Consider the following 19691-nt stretch of genomic DNA (forward strand, 5'->3'; position numbering starts at 1 on the left):
ATTGCCATCTCTATGAAGGTTAGGTTCAGTGATGAAGAGGGATAGCAGGTGCTGTATTGCAATATGGAATCCTAAATAACAAGTGCAAAAGAGCAGCAATAAGGGGGAATATGTGGCCTTTTTAGAAAGTCAGCTGTAAACCTTTTTTTATAAAATGCCATTTCCCTGTTTTATGTTTCAAGCATTCCAGGAGTATGGTCTAAATTTGAGATCAAAATTATATTTACAGAAGGTGAAAGTGATTTAATAACAAACAAGTATGTCATGAAATATCTTAACTGGGAGCTGCAGAAAATAGCAAAGTATCCTATGACTCAGGAGGGAAAAAAGCTGTGCTCTAGCTAAAACAGGTGTCTTGTCTTTTTATTTCTGATAGATAAAAAGAGACTGCTGAGGACGTAAGGTATTCTTTTAGGTCTCTGCAGAAACACTTTTATGAGGGGCAGCAGGGTCAAGAAAAGCCCAAATTGGTTTCCTGCTTCAGATGGAAAGACAGTGTGCTACCGACACTTTGGTATACACATAGCTCTGTAGAGATCTTACACCTCATGGTGTTTTCTGCAGGAGGGCAGAATTCCACCCCCCCGCCATTTCATTCTTTAGAGACGATAGCAGTTTTACTGTGAAATATATTTACTAGAAACACACTGGGAAGGAAGAAAGGCCAACTTCAGATAAAATCCAACAATGATTAGATATGGAATGACTGAAAATGTGAAGCAGCTAAACAGAATGTGGGACAGGTTGTGGCCTGAGACTATTACTGTCTGAAGTAACAGCTTTAGGATAGCATCAGCTGATACCAGTATTTGGGTGCATGGGGTCATAGTATAAACAAAATCGTTATAGGTTTTTTTCATAAGAAATTCCCGTCAATTCAAGTCACATCATTTCATAATTTTAGAACAAGACAACCAGATCCTGGTGTTGAAACCATTAGTTGTCTTTTTGATGACAGGAATCCAGTAGTCCTTATTTTTAAGGACTGAGGGAAAGAGGTGTCTTGTGAAATGGTATACAATTTTTTTCTTTTCTTTTTCTTTTTCCAGGCCATTATGTGTGTATGGGAGCTAATGACAACACATTATACAAAAGTGCTTATCTTAACAGCTCCATGTATCACTGCTTTGGCAAGAATTGCCATTTTCAATTTTATTACTCCATGGCAGATAGCAGTGTTCTCAAAGTGGTACTGTATACTAATAAGGTAAGGAGAAACTTTCATTCATTTTCAGACAGTAAAGAAATGAAAGTCCTGCTCTTGTCAGTCAAAAAACTTGTCTAGTAGTATGTGTGCATACCTCACATTTAGGGACAGACTGGGGGCCAGATCCTCAGATGGTGTAAATCACCATGGCTCCATTGAACTTCATGGACCTGCACTGATTTAAACCCGGGGAGGACCTGGCCACATGACTTTTAAATCCTAGGATGTACTTTGGTTGTCTCAGCCAGAGTTAAGGCTTTTGGGGATTTCCAGGGAGCAGACAACAGCAGCACCTCTGGTACCCTTTAAAATGATGCAATGTGTGCTTCCCTCCGTGCTGGGCTAGGTCCCTTTGGGGAAAGTAATACCACTTGCATTGGTAACTGGAGGCTCAGACTGCGCCTGTCCCCTGTGCAGAGGCAGTAGAAAGCAAAGATTCTGGCATCATACGTCCGCACAAAGTTGGGAGCAACTCCTGCACCAACTGGTCACATGTTCTACTTTATTCTATAACACAGTCACCTTTTTCTTGTGATCAGCAATCCCAGCAAATAGTGCTGCGTGCTGACTGTAATGTCAAACTCAATTATAAATCCTGACTCAGGCTCCTGTACTATTCTACTTGACGCCACTGCATCTGTAACGAGGACACATTCTGCTGTTGGGATGCCACTGAGAATCCCTAGTAAATCTCTCCCTTGTAATAGTCCTGTCACAGAACTTAGTATTGATGCTACTGTACAATTACTCACTCAAGGCATGAGCACTGCAGCTGGTCTCATTGGCTAGTGGCTCTCCATATTTTAATGATGGGACTGAAGAAATTAAATTGTCGCCCCACACAGCAAGTATCAGAAAGGGGGAGAGCTTTGCCATGCTGCACTCACAAGGCTTACATCTGAAATAGCATTGCCCAGTGGCATTGTCTCGTGGTCTGTGGGGCTGTCTTCACGTACAGTGCTGCAGCAGCACTGGTGCAGCTGTGCCGTGGTAGCACTTCAGTGATGATGCTCCTATGCCAATGGGAGAATGTCTCCCATCAGTGTATTTAATCCATATTTGTAAATCTTTGCACTTATCTCCCTCCCTCCCTAAAATCAACAGCAAACAAACCAAGCCTTTTTCACGCCTTTTTTCGTAAGCCTGGGTTACCCGCATGGACGCCATAGCATGATAAGCATGGACCTTGGACGCTGGACCCTGTACACTGCAGTATTTACAGGAGCCGCCTCACGGAACAATGTGATGCCATGCAAGCAGCCCTGCTGAAAGACAGAGTGGAGCAATTCGCAGTTGCTGGTGACAGTCACACATCATCTTGACACGGTGGAGCGCCATTTCTGGGTCCAGGAAACAAGCACTGACTGGTGGCACTGCATCATTATGCAGCTATGGGATGACGAGCAGTGGCTGCAGAACTTTCGAATGCATAGGGCCACTTTCCAGGAACTTCAAGATGTGAAGAGCTTTCCCCAGCCCTGAAGCACAGCAATACTGAAATGAGAGGTGCTCTGACAGTGGAGCAGCGAGTGGAGATAGCTCTGTGAAAGCTTGCAATGCCAGACTGCTACCAGTCAGTGGGGAATCAATTCAGAGTGGATAAATCTACTGTGGTATCTGTTGTGATACAAATTTGCAGGGCCATCAACAGACTTCTGCTAGGAAGGGCAGTGACTCTGGGCAACATAGTGGATGGTTTTTCCATGATAGGGTTCCCTACCTGGGGTCGGGAGCTAGACGGAACGCATATCCTTATCATGGCACCAGACCACCTTGCCAAAGAGTTCATAAACTGAAAGGAGGATTTCTCAATGTTGTTGCAAGCGCTGGTGGATCACAGGGGCCATTTTACTGACATCAGTGTGGGATGGTCGGGAAAGGTGCATGGAATGTGCCTTTGGGCATTTAAAAGGTTGTGGGCACAGTCTGCTTACTAGGTTAGACCTCAGTGAAAGCAGTATCCCCATTGCTATTGCTGCCTGCTGGGCTCTCCATCATATCTGTGAAACAAAGGGAGACAAGTGTCCGCCAGGGTGGGGGTGGGGGGTTGAGGCTGATCGCCTGGCAGCCAATTTTGAGCAGCCAGACACCAGGGGAATAAGATCGAGGAGCTCTGCGTCTCTCTGAGGCTTTGAATTACCAGTTTCAGCAATGAGCCAGAGCAATGTGACACTTATCTGTGTTGTTCCTTACCAAACTGTCCCCCACATTGTATTTTCTCCCCTGTAAACTCCACCCTCACCAAGCACCATGTGCTGAATGAATAAAGAGCCTTTTCTCCTCAATCCGTTAAGTTTTATTATGCTCACAAACACACAGACAGAGCAAAGAAAAGTAAGATAACCTGGGGCAAAAGGGCTGATAACGCTGTGGGGGGGAGGCGAGGGAACAAGGAAAGCTTGCTTACAGATGCACGGCAATAACAATCAAAGGTGTGGGAAGGGGTGCCTTCTGGTCCTTGTACCCTCCCCTAATGTTGAGTGCAAGGGATACTGAACTCCCCCTTAGCCACCGCCACCTCATAGGACATTTTGGGGAGGAGATGCAGAACTGGGCGATGATGGCAGCAGGTTCAGCATAGGCTGCAAAGGGACTCTAGCATCCAGCTGCCTTTCTTGAACCTTAACTAGATGCCTCAACATGTCAGATTGCTCCTTCATAATCTGCAGCATCTCTTCCTGCGTGGCTCGCTCTTGTTCCCTGCATGCTCTCATGACCTCCCTGTCCAGGTCCAGGTTCTCGGATAGTGTAATCCTCCATACGCTGAGCTCCATCTTGTCACTCTCGGAGGCACACATTAACTCACTGAACATGTCCTCCTGAGGCTTATTTTTCCGTCTTCTAATCTGGGAAAGTCTCTGTCCGAGTGTGGACGATGCGCTGATGGACAAGGTTTCAGCTGCAAGGAATGCAAAGCACAGGGACAGCACTGACAGTTCATACATTGTTTCTAGTGCAAGGTTAATTCTTCTTTTATAAAAAAACACACCCCTCAATGCGCTTCACTGCAAGCCACAATGTAATCGTAGCCGCTGGCTACTGCAAGAGTTGGTTTGCTGCTCCAGACATGATCGAGAGGTCTTGTGCTGCTGCTTTTGTGAAGACATCCTTGGGATCACAGGTTGGAACTTGAGAAAAGTCCCCTTTCCCCTAGCAACCTGGATGGTGCTTGAGGACAGGCACCAGTGTAAAGCCTTCCAAATAGTTTGTTTTTTACAAAAGCAGCACTGGGTTGGGGAAAAAGACAAACTGAAAGCCCCCCCCCCTTTTTTTTTCAATGTTGCTTGCAATACACGGTGATCCCTTCCAACCACAACCATGCATGTTTGGGAAAGCACAGTTGTGTGACCCCAATTTCACCAAACGGAGGGCGGATTACTTGTTGAATTATTTGCAGTTTAATGGCTAGCATTGAAAACTTCCCCGTTTCCCCTAGGTGATCCTATGCGATATCACTCTCCTATGGGTAACAGAGGCGGCAAGGGGGCAGATGCTGCAAGTGTCTGGGTACAGACCTGGTCCTTATGCTGCAATGCTGTGTGCTGCAATGATCCCAGCAGAGTTAATACTGGAGTGGCGCAGGAAAATGTCCTACCGGGGTGGACAAAGTAAGGCAGCCCTTCCCAGAACCTTTCTGCAAAGCTTCCTAGAAATCTCCATGGAGGATTCCCGAGACATCACCAGGCACATAACCAGTCTTTTTTTGAGAGCACCCTCTGTGTAGCTGGAGTGGCCACCGCTACCCACTACACCTACTTTTTTGTTTATATTAAACATAAAAAATAATAGCATGTAACCACGTCCAGTTTGATTGGAAATATGCGTAAAGATTTACAAATACGAGTAACTTTAGGCATTGTGTCCCATTGCCTTCAGTTGGACTACTCACTGTGCATAAACTGAAGTGCCTAAGTCTTTGCGGAATTGGAGACTGACTGACTGACTTAAGCTCACACAGGGAGTTTGTGGCAGAGTCAGGAAGTCCTGCCTCCAAAACATGTGCTTTCAACGCAAAAGAATAAATGGACACAAATCTGACATCAGGAATCATAACATTCAAAAACCGGTAGGAGAACACTTCAACCTCTGTGGCCACTCAGTAAAAGACTTAAGGGTGGCAATTTTGCAACTGAAAAGCTTCAAAAACAGAGTCCACTGAGAAACTGCTGAGCTTGAATTAATATGCAAACTAGATACCATTAACTTGGGTTTTAATAGAGACTGGGAGTGGCTGGGTCATTACACATATTGAATCTGTTTTCCCATGTTAAGTATCGTCACACCTTCTTGTCAACTGTCTAAATGGGCAGTCTTGATTATCACTGCAAACGTTTTTTTCTCCTTCTGATAATAGCTCATCTTAATTAGCCTCTTACAGTTTGTATGGCAACTTCCACCTTCTCTGTATGTATGTGTATGTGTGTGTGTGTATATATATATATAAAATCTTCTTACTATATGTTCCATTCTATGCATCCAATGAAGTGGGCTGTAGCCCAAGAAAGCTTATGCTTTAATAAATTTGTTAATTTCTAAGGTGCCACAAGTACTCCCATTCTTTTTGCCGATACAGACTAACTCTGAAAACTGCAGAACTTGTATCCCTAGAAGTAAAACTGGGACAAAGGGGTTGAAGCCTTTTCCCTCCTGAAAATTAAAAGAACTGAGCAGTAACTGATTATGTTGTGTGCAGATGTGATAGGCTGAACCCCAAAAGAGTGCTTTTTCTTGCAGGTTAATTTTGTTTTCCCTGATATCAGTCTGAGAGACTGAGCCACCAGCTCATCAAAGGCAATACTTTTAAAAAGGTTTTTCATAAATATTTGAAATGATTCATAGCTTATACCTACCCCAGAGAAGAGCCCTGGTGACGAAAGAACAAAAACAGGCTAAAAGAACATTTTATTTTTGGAGTGATTTTACTTTATTATATGGTCTACAAAGCAGGTGGAGAGAAGGCAGTAAAAGATAACTTAATTCTTAACCTTCCACTAGGTTTATATTTGAAGGCCTGTCCTCACCCACATGCACAGAAGTATCTTCAAATGTTCAATAACATTTACAAAAAACTCCCCTGCAGGCATAGTGAAAAGTGGTCCCTTAGTCATCATGGGGGGAAACAAGTATTTGTTCCATATTACTTACTGAAATGAAAGTAGCAGGAGGAATTCAGTGCAGTCACCACAGCCTTGTGTGTGAATGCACTTGTAGAGATATGTCAAAATAATGAATATTTTATTTTTATAACTGGAGCTCAGAAGGAAATAGTTAAGGGAAAAGATATAGTTATCTCTGCCAACTGTAAGGATAGCAGCTGAAATGCACTGTAAGAAAAAGGAAGACATCCCACAACTCTTGCCCATGTCCATCTCAAAAAGATACTATTGGAAGAAAGGAAGCTGGACACTCACAGCCAGGTCCCAATATCCCTATCTATTTAATATTTATATGCTTCAACAATATGTGCTTTAAGCAACAGTAGTTTTGCTCTCCATCCAGTCCTAATCACTAAAATATATCCCAGAGATCTCCAGGCGGGCAGATGCTGGAAGAATGTGTAGAATGTTCTAAAGGGGAGATTGGGGAAATGAGCAAAAGAAAAGGAATGTGCTGGAGAGGGAGAAGGAGGATTAATCCATTCAAAAGCAATACAAGTTTCAGACAAACAAACTGTACAGAGAACATTCTAAGCCCCCCTCTGCAATATCCTTTTTGAGATGGGGTGGCCAGTTCTGCACACCATATTCCAGATAGAAGCTGCACCATTGATTTATATAATGGAATTATAATATTTTCCTTAATGTTCTCCGTCCTGTTTCTTCTGCTCATTCGTTGAACCTTCTTATGAAATGTGTAAAAGTTCAGTTTGTTTATTTAAACTGGCCTCTGAACTGTCTAGTTGTGGTTGTGACCAGAAGCAGAATAATCATGAGAGTTTTCATAAAATTATCAAATCAAAGGGATTTAGATAGTTTGCATAAGGTGAGCAAAAGCATAACTGGTCCTCTTGTTGCCATTTGTAGCACACAGTTCAAAGACAGAGTGGGAATGGAGACCAGGGCTCAAGCACATTGCTGTTGCTTGGTGGGGAAGTTCTCAGTGCCACTGTCCATACTTCACTTGTTCTGTGAATAGAAAATAACCTCAGTTTTCAGTAGAGTTGATCTGGCAATTTTGTCAAGCCCTAGATTCAGTTACAGGTAAGCAGATTAAATGTAATGGTAACACATGTTACTATGCTTAGTTAAAATTATAATAATTAATAATAAATAAATAGTTAATAAACCAACAGCCCCAAACACATAAGGACCCCATCCTCCTCTCATTAATATCTGTGGGAGATTTGCCCCATCATACCTTTGATTTCAATGAGAGCCCACAATATTTAGTGGAAACATCTCACTAAATTCAAGCTAAGTTCAGCAAAAATGGCGGCAATTTGCGTAGCAATTAATTATACTGCTACCAAGTTATCTCCTGATTAATTAAACAATTAACTTGTTTAATCACTGAAAATGTGTCTCTTTCTCCCATCTCTCCCTTGGATTCCAGGCTGGAAGAGTAATGTAAAGATTACAAATAAAAACACGCAGTCATGTTTCCTCACGGACAGGGCAGATGTGAAGTTCTGGTTGTGGTATGAAAAGATCAAGGGGGAAAAAAGTTCAGATAACTCATAGGGAGATAAACTTTTTCATTGTAACTTCTTATTCTACATCTGACAGGAGGAACAAGTGCTGTGGGAAACCAACACATCAACTAACAATGAGTGGGTCAGAGCAGATGTGCAGGTACCAGCAAGTATGAAAAAATTAAAGGTATGAGTGAAAAAGGCAAGCACTTGTCTTCTGCAAATGCATAATTTTGTTATTGTTTTTAAAGTTTCTAGGAAACTAAGATAACTTACTAAAATCATGTTTATTCTCAATGGCTCTCTGATTTTAATTGACTGGGTGCAACTTAGGCTCTGGTTATAGTTCAACAGAAAACAAACTAACAAAGCATCCTGCAGCCAGTAGCTTTAATTACAAATGTGTAAAAGATGTATCCCCATACAGTAGTCAGCTTGGCCCTGATTCTTCTCTCACTTCTTACACCATTTAACACCCGTGGAACTCCAGTAATTTCTGTGGAGTTATTCCTGATGAACACCAGTGTCAGTGAGAGGACATAGCCCCTTTGATTCTTTTGGTTCAAAGAAGAATGCAAATTTTTCCAGAATTTAGTTCTTAAAATCTTCAGTGAATTATTAGGTCTCTCTTCTAATCTTGTTTTAGTAATGTATTTGTTCTGGTATTTTATACGTAAGGTATATGCAAACTCCATCAATTAAAAAAAATTTGTGGGGAAAGAGAATATTTGGCTCATTACAGTTACTGAAAGGTATCTAAACAATCAGTTTCCCTAGACTTTATTAGTGTACTAGAATCAATTAATTTCAGTGAATGAGCAAACCACAATAAGCCCTTTATATTGCATAGATTATGTGCCAAGGAAACTGTAAAGTAAGAAAGCTGAATTAAGCTGAATAAAGAACAGGGCTTACGCCCTATGAGTTATTACATAAAAAACAAACAAACAACCCCCCCCATTGAATTTGTACTCAAAAGTTAGGAAATGCCAGAATAAAGGTTACCTGTACAACCTTATTTTGCCTCTCTTGCGCATACGCATTATCATAGGTGCCGATTCTGTGGGTGCTCCAGCCCTGGAGCACCATGGAACAAAATTAGTGGGTGCTTAGCACTCCCTGGCAGCCAAGCTCCAACCAGTGCCTCCCACCCACCGGCAGCCCCACTGAGCTGTTCTGTGGCATGCAGGAGGCACTGGGAGGGAGGGGCAGGAGCTGGGATGGGGTGCGCTCGGGGGGAGAGGGTGGGAAGAGGTGGGGCAGGATCAGGAAGAGATGGGGTGGGGTGGGGGCTAGGAGGAGGGGTTGAGTGGGGGCAGGGCCTGGATGGAGCGGTGTTTGAGCACCCCCCGCTAGAGAGGAAGTCAGCGCCTATGTGCATTATAATAATCTTTAATTTCATGATAACATACAATTTTTTCAGCATAGTCCTCTACCTGTGGAGTAAGTGGTAGCTCTGAGGCATGGAGGAGCTGCATCTTATCAGTGAAACAGTTGTAAAAAAAATTAACATGGGCAATATATTTTTCTCTAGCCACACTCTTGGAAGCAGATGAACCTTTAAAAAATAATTCATTGTGAAGCAGACACCCAGCATGGGAAATTTCAGCTGTGACAGGGTCAGGCCAGATGTCTATAGGAGAGTAATAGAAGGCAGATATATTAGCCCCAGGCTAAGTAGGTCCCTTTTCCCTGGGTAATGTAACAGGGAAGGTTCCAGAACAATCAGGAACCTTCTGGAGACAATTAAGACAGGCTGATTAGAACACCTGCAGCCAATCAAGAAGTTGCTAGAATCAATTAAGGCAGGCTAATCAGGGCACCTGGGTTTTAAAAAGGAGTTCACTTCAGTTTGTGGTGCGCGTGTGAGGAGCTGGGAGCAAGAGGCACTAGGAGCTGAGAGTGAGAACGCGGACTGTTGGAGGACTGAGGTGTACAAGCATTATCGGACACCAGGATGAAGGTCCTATGGTGAGGATAAAGAAGGTGTTGGGAGGAGGCCATGGGGAAGTAGCCCAGGGAGTTGTAGCTGTCACACAGCTGTTCCAGGAGGCACTCTAGACAGCTGCATTCCACAGGGCCCTGGGCTGGAACCCGGAGTAGAGGGCGGGCCTGGGTTCCCCCCAAATCCTCCCAACTCCTGGTCAGACACAGGAGGAGTCGAGCTGGACTGTGAATTCAGAAAAACGGCCAGGCTGAGGGCTGCCATGATGCTCCAAGGCGAGCAAATCCGCCAATAAGCGCAAGACCCACCAAGATAGAGCAGGAACTTTGTTACACAGCCTAAACAGTTTGTTTGGCAAAGATATAAGTAGCTATAAGAGTCTTATAAAGGGCAGCCACCTGCACCATCTATAATAAATCTTTTCACATTTTGTGAAAGAAAAATCCCTGTTTTTTTTCTGTCAGTTCATATATTTATGCAAATATTTTAACCAATAACAATTCTCACAGCTTGTGTTTGAAGGAACTATTCAGAGCAGGACCGGTCTTATCTGTCTGGATAACGTCCAGTTCTCAGACTGGGCAACAGAATCACCAGAGCTCTGCTCCCCAGAGGAGTTCACTTGTGCCAATGGCCAGTGTGTTGCCAGTGGATCAGCCTGTGATTACCAGCTGGACAGTTCTGATGGAAGTGATGAAAATCCAACAACTTGTTGTAAGTGAATTAAGTTGTTTTATAAAGAGAGGATGCCAAAAAGCACTGTGGTATAGAAGGATAACATTTGTGTCATAACCAGAGAAGAACTGGATAGAAAACTGGTAATAATAGTACCTTATTTATATAGCAGCTTTCATCCAGAAGGTTTGGGCCTAGGATGATTTACAAGCTCATGTAAAATTTTTTATAACTAATCACACCATCTTTCTTTCCACTTCTTTTTACTCCTATTTATCTAGGCTCCAGCACAAGATTCAGATCCAGATAATAAATCCTAAATAGTTTGGAGGGGCACAGAGATTTGTATGATGTTTGTGTTTCAGACGTATCCCTAATTATTTATATATCTATAAGGGATTTTTTTTAAAAATCGGGGTTTAGATTTTGCTCTAATTTCATCTAAACTTTGAATTTTTCTCTAATTTCATAGGTCTCTGACTGAATGAGAGCGTGTACATGTGTGTAATGTGGCAATATAATATTTCTGTGGACCTTCGTTTGGAGGCTGCCTTTAATTAGCAACTGCTTCAGTTTAGTAGCAGTAGCTTAGCCATGACATTTTTAATTGAAGCTTACTTTGCTTAGTAGCCACAATTCTACCATGCAAGCCACAGGAAAGTAATTAAATTTAATAGACAATGCTCATATTGATGAGCTTGCCTTGGATTAAAGCTGCATATGGAAGTAATTTTAATGGATGCTCTGGCTTCTAAATGAAGATTATATGGCATACTTATGTGTGTGTTGGCTACATTTCTGAAATTCCAAATGTTTGCATTTATTGATGCAGATGACAGATAAGATACTGATAGTTGCATATATAATGCTTCTTGCAGGTTCAAATCAGAAATTCTATGCACCTAAAAGTGTAGGCACCTAAAATTAGGTTGGAATGAGACTGCAGTCAATACAATTTTCTGTTACAATTATTTGAAAAGAATTAAAAATTATAGATGATTTTCCCCTGTACCAGCCTTGCAGTCTGAATCATTATTTTTTGATCACTTAACCAACCATGTAAATAAGGAAAGTCATGCTGTTTATCTCCAATTTAGAACCCAAGCCAGTGCCTATAACTTTGGCACTTCCCTGTTTCAAGCCTTACTGGTTGCTTCAGGCTTAATCCTGCCTTCCTGAGGAGGAGGAACAGGGCCCAATACAGAGTGCTCTATGCATTGTGTATTCCTCAATGCTTTAAGGATCCATTTTTAATCAGATGGACACTTAATGATAACAAGCAATGGGTTCATGTAAAGTAACTATATAAGAGAATAATGGTATGGATATTGTCTTGGAATCCAATAAAATGTTTTTGAGGCAAAAATTGTTTATGAAAGTGAATAAAGCCCTGCTCAGTGAGGACTGGTTGTTAAGAGCATGTATTATATAAATGAAAAAGCAAAGGTAACTTGCCACAATTACATATAGTTAATGGTTTTCCTTTCATTACATTTCATATACACTGTTCATAGCTCCTTCTGATTCTTCTCTGCCCTTTTCTCTCACACACAGCAAGCAGGAGAGTTAGATGCATTATTTACTCTGGTAAAGAACCTATATTTTCTCACAAAGGAAAACCGACTCAAATATCAATGTTTCCTGATTATGGAGTAGAACGAGTGTACTTGCTCAGAAACCAACAGGTTTTTCTCCCTGGAACTTGTGATGCGGGAATTCTGTCTCTTCACACAGATGTGGAAAGCTTGAAACACAGCAGGACAGGCTTCAGAGAGGCCAGCAGGATGCCTCAGAACCTCTTGCGGGCCATGGAGCTGTGCTCTTCAGCAGTATTAGGGGGAGGAGATAGGGCACTGTGGAAGGGTTGCCACGAGGTGAGATGCATTCAAAACCTGCTTTGGTTCATTGGCAAGAGCTCTGCTTATGTAATTGTCCTTTAGGTCTGGAGAGGAGTTGTCAAGGTTCCTTCCCCACTCTGAAACTCTAGGGTACAGATGTGGGGACCTGCATGAAAGACCCCCTAAGCTTATTCTTACCAGCTTAGGTTAAAACTTCAAGGTACAAACTTTGCCTTGTCCTTGAACCCTATGCTGCCACCACCAAGTGTGTTAAACAAAGAACAGGGAAAGAGCCCACTTGGAGACGTCTTCCCCCCCCCACCCAAAATATCCCCCCAAGCCCTACACCCCCTTTCCTGGGGAAGGCTTGATAAAAATCCTCACCAATTTGCATAGGTGAACACAGACCCAAACCCTTGGATCTTAAGAACAATGAAAAAGCAATCAGGATCTTAAAAGAAAAATTTTAATTAAAGAAAAAGTAAAAGAATCACCTCTGTAAAATCAGGCTGGTAAATACCTTACAGGGTAATCAGATTCAAAACATAGAGAATCCCTCTAGGCAAAACCTTAAGTTACAAAAAGACACAAAAACAGGAATATACATTCCATTCAGCACAGCTTATTTACCAGCCATTTAAACAAAAGGAAATCTAACGCTTTTTTAGCTAGATTGCTTACTAACTTTTTACAGGAGTTCTGAAGAACATTCCTGATCTGTTCCCGGCAAAAGCATCACACAGACAGACCCTTTGTTTCCCCCCTCTCCAGATTTTAAAGTATCTTGTCGTCTCATTGGTCATTTTGGTCAGGTGCCAGCGAGGTTATCTTAGCTTCTTAACCCATTACAGGTAAAAGGACTTTGCCTCTGGCCAGGAGGGATTTTATAGCACTGTATGCAGAAAGGTGATTACTCTTCCCTTTATATTTATGACAGGAGTCCATTCCTCCTCTTTGCCCATGTAGATTGCATACAAAAAGCCTCAGGCAGCACCATTCAGGCATTGTGTAGGTGGGTGACAATGATTTCACCACATGGCACAAGTGTTGCATACTGACAGGGTTCTAGTTATATTTTAGGAGGGGAAAACTACCACACTGGATTTAATTTGAGATACAGGAATTATGTGCTTCCTATTGAGCTGGGTTACATCAAGTTAAAAAATGTATCTTGTTGTGAGGCTGCTTTTCTGAAATTTGAGTGAGTAACAGTGACTCATATAGCAGGTATATGCTGCTCCTTAGTGAGACAGTGCTCTGTGGGAGGGAAGGGGAAAGGGAACAAATCTTTACAAATAATATTTTTTTAAGATTAGATCATGTGAGGTATCTTTATGGTCTTGGATACCGCACGGATCGAACTTCAGTGAACATAAGAATTCCATTGTTAGGATCATTCCATTGATTGGTCTTCCCCCGCTTAGGAAATCCATCCTTCTGACAGTTTCCATGCTATTTAACGCAAAAAATCTAATGCACAAAGTGTCCTTCCCCCCACCCCCAAATATGCACATTTTCAATGTAAACTAACCCCCTTCTCCCCCCAGCTTTTTATTCTCCTTCCGTCCTGTGACTGGGGAGGTGTTAATTTGCTACTTTGCCTTCAGTGGTCCCTTGAAATATTTAACTACTTATGCTAAACATTCTGCTTCACCTTGTATTTATCTGTGAGGCTCTGACTACCTTTCTCAGACCTGAAGAAAAGCTCTGCATAAGCTAAAAAGCTCATCTGTGAGCTTGTCTACACATTCAGCTCTGCAGCTTTAGTGAAAATACTACCACGCTGATGGGAGAGCTTCTCCCTTTGGTGTGGTTAATCCATCTCCATGGGAGGCGGTAGCCATGTATATGGGAGCTCTCCTATCTATATAGCGCTGTCTAGTCTGGGGGTTAGGTTGGTATAACTACATCACTCAGGAGTGTGAATTGCCCCCCCCCCGAGTGATGTAGTTATACCAATGTAAGTTTGTAAGGTAAATCTGGCCTTTTGCACCAACAGAGATTGGTCCAGAAAAAATTGTTACCTCTCCCACCTTGTCTTTCATTTTCAATGTAGTCATAAAAATGACCTCATCAATATTTTGAGTGCATTAAATTTTTTACATGAATTTTGATACAAAATTCCTACTCAGCACATTGGTACATTTTTTAGGATCTATTCTTGGACACATTTATTCTCAGTATTTTCCTTCTCGTGAAGGACTCTTATGGTACTGTGCTGGCAGTTTTCCATTCTGAATTAACACAGAGGCAGCCAGCTGTTGCCTAGTGATTTACAGGATATTTCCTGTTCTTTCAAGATTTCTTTTAATGCAACTACTTCTTTATAGTAAGAGGGGAGGACATAATGTTTTCCTTCATTGATGCTAACTTGACACAAATGATGATATAAAAATATATATTATTACCATATGAAATAGGTAATTTTTTATTGTACTTCTATATAACTATTAGTTCAGAGGTGCAATGCAGTTCTTCAGATACCTAAAATGCATTTCTTCTTCTAAACTTCTGAAAAATAAGGGCCTGATCCTGCAAACACTTGTGCGTGTGAATAAAGTTACTCATGTGAGTAGTCCCATTGAAATCAACCTACTCATGTGAGTAAATTACTAAGGCACATGTTTGCAGTTTCAGGTTCTACATTTTAAAAATTTCCTGTTTGCATAGGTCCTTTTCAAAACTATTGCTAAATTTCCCATTTCACGATGGGTGCCAATAAATGAATGGATCACAATTCATTCATTGATAAATAAAAAAACATGCATTCAGCATTTAGAAAACTAACTTGAAGGATGGGTAACAGTATAGTGATATTTTTAAATTTTTGTCCACCTAATATGAAGGATCTTCTGCAAATGCCATAATAGCTAATGAAGCAAACTTTTTTGTATGGAATTCAGTTACCATATTTGGTTAGACCAGTGGTTCCCAAACTTGTTCCGCCGCTTGTTCAGGGAAAGCCCCTGGTGGGCCGGGCCGGTTTGTTTACCTGCCGCATCCACAGGTTCAGCCGATAGCGGCTCCCAGTGGCCGCGGTTCGCTGCTCCAGGCCAATGGGAGCTGCTGGAAGTGGTGCAGGCCGAGGGATGTACTGGCCGCCGCTTCCAGCAGCTCCCATTGGCCTGGAGCAGCGAACCGCGGCCACTGGGAGCCCGCTATCGGCTGAACCTGTGGATGCGGCAGGTAAACAAACCGGCCCGGCCCTCCAGGGGCTTTCCCTGCACAAGCGGCGGAACAAGTTTGGGAACCACTGGGTTAGACTATAGTGTTAGATAGTATAAACATTACCAACAAGTTAGACCAATCAACATTCATAGAGCTACAACATCATTATGAGGAGTGACTTTCTGTAACTGTTTCCAAAAAATAAACAGCACCTATTGCTGTTTGGAAAGTCTGGTGAGAAGCCCCTTAAGACCACTCCTATTGAGAAGAGGTTTAACTCTTCTGAATTCACCTGCTCCATCTCTAGAAATTAGATTTTATGAGGCTTAGTGAAGATGTAAATCATTGAGTAGCAAATACTCTAAAGTCAGACAATTATTTGGATAATTTTGGAAATATGCACATTTTGCTGCAGGATGCCAATTTACACTTGCAAATACTTGAAAACTTAAAAAGTTGAAATTTTAAAGATGAACTTTTAAAAGATGAAAGTATATACATATTTATTTTGCTGGGGAGTTTAAAGTGGGTGGATGGTTTACTTGATCCTGAATATTTATTTTAGTAAATGTTTATACCTTCTACATGAGACACGTTAATTTGCAGGACATGCTAACATCTGTCCATCAGGTCTTGATCTGTGTAATGTTTGTGAATTATAGATTGAGCAGCATACAAGATTTTTTTCATGGATTTCTTCATTGTATATATAGTGTAACACAAGCTTTGTGTTTCAACTGTTTTATAGAATGACTTTTTGAATGCATAGTTGAACATGGATTTCATTTATGGAGAAAAAAAGGTTCACAGAGCGTTAACTTGTTTTGTGAAACTCAGAATGTTTGATTAAATGTATGTGTAGTATAGTTGTAGCCTTGTTAATCCCAGGATATTAGACACACAAGTGGGTGAGGTAATATATATTTTTTTTATTAAACCAACTTCTGTTGGTGAGTGAGACAAGCTTTTGAGCAACAGAGAGACACTGTGACCCATATCTCTGCATTAAACTTGACAATGGACCTAAGCAGGGGTGAAAGTAACTTAAAGGACTGGGCAAGGTGGGGGAGGGGAGGTGGCTCTGGGCCCGCAGAAGGGGCGGGTCCTCAGGTGGAAGGGCGGGGCTGGGGCCAGACTCCCCCAGCCAGCCCTTCAGTGCTGCTCGGCCCGTGCCGCCCAGGGCTCCAGCGGCAATTTAAAGGGCCCGGGGCTCCAGCCGCTGCCAGGAGCCCTGGGCCCTTTTAAATCACCGGGCCCTGGGGCAGCTGCCCCTTTTGCCTCTGCTGTCAGTGGCTGTGCTGGTACAGTGCTTAAAGCGCTGCCTTGGCAGCACTTTAATGTCGGCTCTGTACTGGCTCATACTGGCAGCCACTTTCTTACTGGAACACCGTACCGGCTTACTTTCAGCTCTTGACATAAGCACACATTAAATAAAAAGGGAGTCAAGATAGAACCTTCTGGAATTCTACTTGAGGTGGTTCTTCTGTCATTCAGTAAAGTATTTAGTCAGCATTAGTACTGTCTTTATTCCTTACAGACTCTTAAAAAAAGGGAAATCTATATCCAGATTTAAAATCCAAGCAGTGAAGACAGCCTATTGAAGTAGAAAGAAAGAGCCTGAAGCATGAGCTTGGTGCCTGGGGCCTGAACTAACGTCAGCAAAAGTTATGCTATAAGCAACAGTCAGGCCATGTCAAAAGCAGATGCTTGCCTGCAAGGCAGTGTCTGGTACATTAACTCAGCACAAGTATTGCTATCATTGCTAAAGCACACTGAATATGTAAACACATTCCACCAGGCCAGTACAAGAACACCTCAGCCTAGCAATAAAATGATTTGACAAAAGTGATGAATAGTTATATTTCGTCTAATACCTCGGGAGTAAAAGTACAAAGACAGGTGGTGAATGGGAATGTTTGTCTTTAACATCAGAAGGAAAGTACAATGGGAGGTAACAATCATGTCATAAAACGCGTAAGGTAATACGTAAGCTGTTGATCCTACATTGTTTGTCTCAGTCTGTAAAAGTTGGAATACCTCGCCTTAACCCTTCTTCCAGCCTAGGGGGCAGTGGAAAGTCCCGCCACTGACTGAGCTGCGTCTATTGTCATGGGCATATATGTCGTCGTATCCTTGTAGAGTCTGCCAGGTGCTATTACCATGCTTGGTTGACAATAAACCTGGCCAGGCGCCTTTGCTACTAAAGTCTTGTGGTCATTGGGCAGTTCAATTGAGGTCTGCGCAGAGCTGGGGCAGCACACAAAAAACACACACACACACAGCCAAATATCTAACAACACCTGTGTATTTAAACAGGGATTTTAGGTTTGGACAGGTCTGTCCCTTATGAGAGGAGACTTCTGGCTAATATATAAAGTTTCTAGCACTTGGATAGTGTACATACAAATAATAATATCGCTTACTATGGAAGGTCTTTTTGATGAGTACTGTGTGAGCTTGTCCACATGGAGACATAGACTACATCTACACTACGGCGGTAAGTCGACCTACACTATGCAACTCCAGCTACATGAATAATGCAGCTGGAGTCCATGTACCTTAGATCGAGTTACCGTGGGGTTTACGCCCTGGGGGGTTGGCGGGAGAAAATCTCCTTTTGACTTACCTTACTCTTCTTGTCGGGGGTAGAGTATAGGGGCCAAATGGAGAGCAATCTGCAGTCGATTTGGCAGGTCTTTACTAGACCCCCTAAATCGATCGCCAGTGGATCGATCTCAGAGCGTCAATCCCCGCTGTTGTGTAGACCTACCCCTAGTGCATGGCAAGCCATGGTGTGAAGGTACAGTGCACTAGCCTGCTGTTCGCTAAGTTATCATGTGGACCCTGTTACCACACTCAACTTCTGTAGTGTGCTTTGAGCTGCTGCTGCTAGCAGTTGGTCCAAGTGCACTATGGAACTCAGTGTGTTGTAGCAGGATCCACATGGCCAATTATTGTGTGGCAAACTAGTGCGCTATAGATTTAAACCCTGGCTTGCTGCGCACTAGCTGGCTGCGTAGACAAGTCCTCAGTTTCTCATGCAGAAGATCTTTGCCAGGATTTGGAGGAGGAGGGATGGGGGAGGCAGAGGAAATAGATGTTCTTTTAAGTAAAGCAAATCTAAATGCATTCTACATTTTTTTCATATTCCCTACATCAAATGACTGCCTAAGTAAGCATAATGCCTGGGGATCTAGGTATTTAATTAGTACACAGCAAGATAGTTTAAACTGGATAGCAATTTGCATACTCTACTTTAGTGTATTAGCAATTGAAGTCTAATTAACAAGATACCTTGTCAAAAGCCTAAGCATTTCTTAATTAGATAAATTTAATAATATAAATACCATCTTTAACTAATATGTGATAGCAAATGGGGACCAGTGTATTAGGTTAAAATTAAATGTGCGTTGTACATCTAATTCAGTGGTGCTGCTTTAAGTGTTTTGTTTCTTGGCATAGGACTTATCAGTAGTTGGGAGAGCCTTTGTCTGCATAGCGTGAGGAATCTTAGTGCCGAGTCATGCGATCAGAGCTATATTCTATTTTATGTTAGTGCTCTGCTTCTCACAATTTGAAAAATGGAATCTGGGATAATAGTTGCATGATGTAATAAATGCTTTTGGATCTTTGCCACAACTGTGTACAATCCCTACAGTACTTTCCACAACTGTGATAAATGCCCTAAAGGATTTAAAAAGATATATAATACATTTCCAGTTGTTCTGTGCTTGGGAAGAAAACTTTGATAATGTATTATACTAATAAATTATTTAATTTGGCTATAATTCTGGAGATAATGCCTTCTTTGAGTTAAGTAGAAAATTGAGAGAGTGTAATGGTCTAATCTGAAGCCATTCAGACAACTTGACTGCAGTTTAATTGCCTTGTATGTTTTGGGTAAAATTTTCTGAAGTGTCTAAGTGATTAAGGAGCCTAAATCCCATTTTCAAAAGTGACTTAAGCACTTAGGCCTTAAATTCCATGGACTTTCAATGAATCTAAATTATTTAGGCCCATGACATTTTTACCATATATTCTTAATGAGCTTTCTCCTGTAAAAAAGTTTTCCTTTTTAGTGATTTCAGGAAGTATTTGTTACTACTTGCAAATGAATCACCTGTTGACAGAACTTCGTTAAGATTTCACCATTAAAATCAAGAACTTCTTAATTAATACAGGCTGCTTTTCTTAGAATTACGTGTATCACAACTGAGGATGGACAAA

The 19691-nt window shown here is 41.9% G+C and overlaps 1 protein-coding gene across 1 annotated transcript in view; it reads left to right on the forward strand.

The window, feature by feature from the left end:
* MALRD1 (MAM and LDL receptor class A domain containing 1) overlaps positions 1-19691 on the forward strand; it is a 450886-nt gene that overhangs the window by 43468 nt on the left and 387727 nt on the right. The window contains 3 exon segments of the mRNA XM_074946044.1: positions 1050-1207; positions 7933-8025; positions 10293-10497. Coding sequence (XP_074802145.1) covers positions 1050-1207; positions 7933-8025; positions 10293-10497 — 456 coding nt within the window.

The sequence above is a fragment of the Natator depressus genome, chromosome 2 (genome assembly GCF_965152275.1).
Source record: "Natator depressus isolate rNatDep1 chromosome 2, rNatDep2.hap1, whole genome shotgun sequence".
In the NCBI taxonomy this organism is placed as follows: Eukaryota; Metazoa; Chordata; order Testudines; family Cheloniidae; genus Natator; species Natator depressus.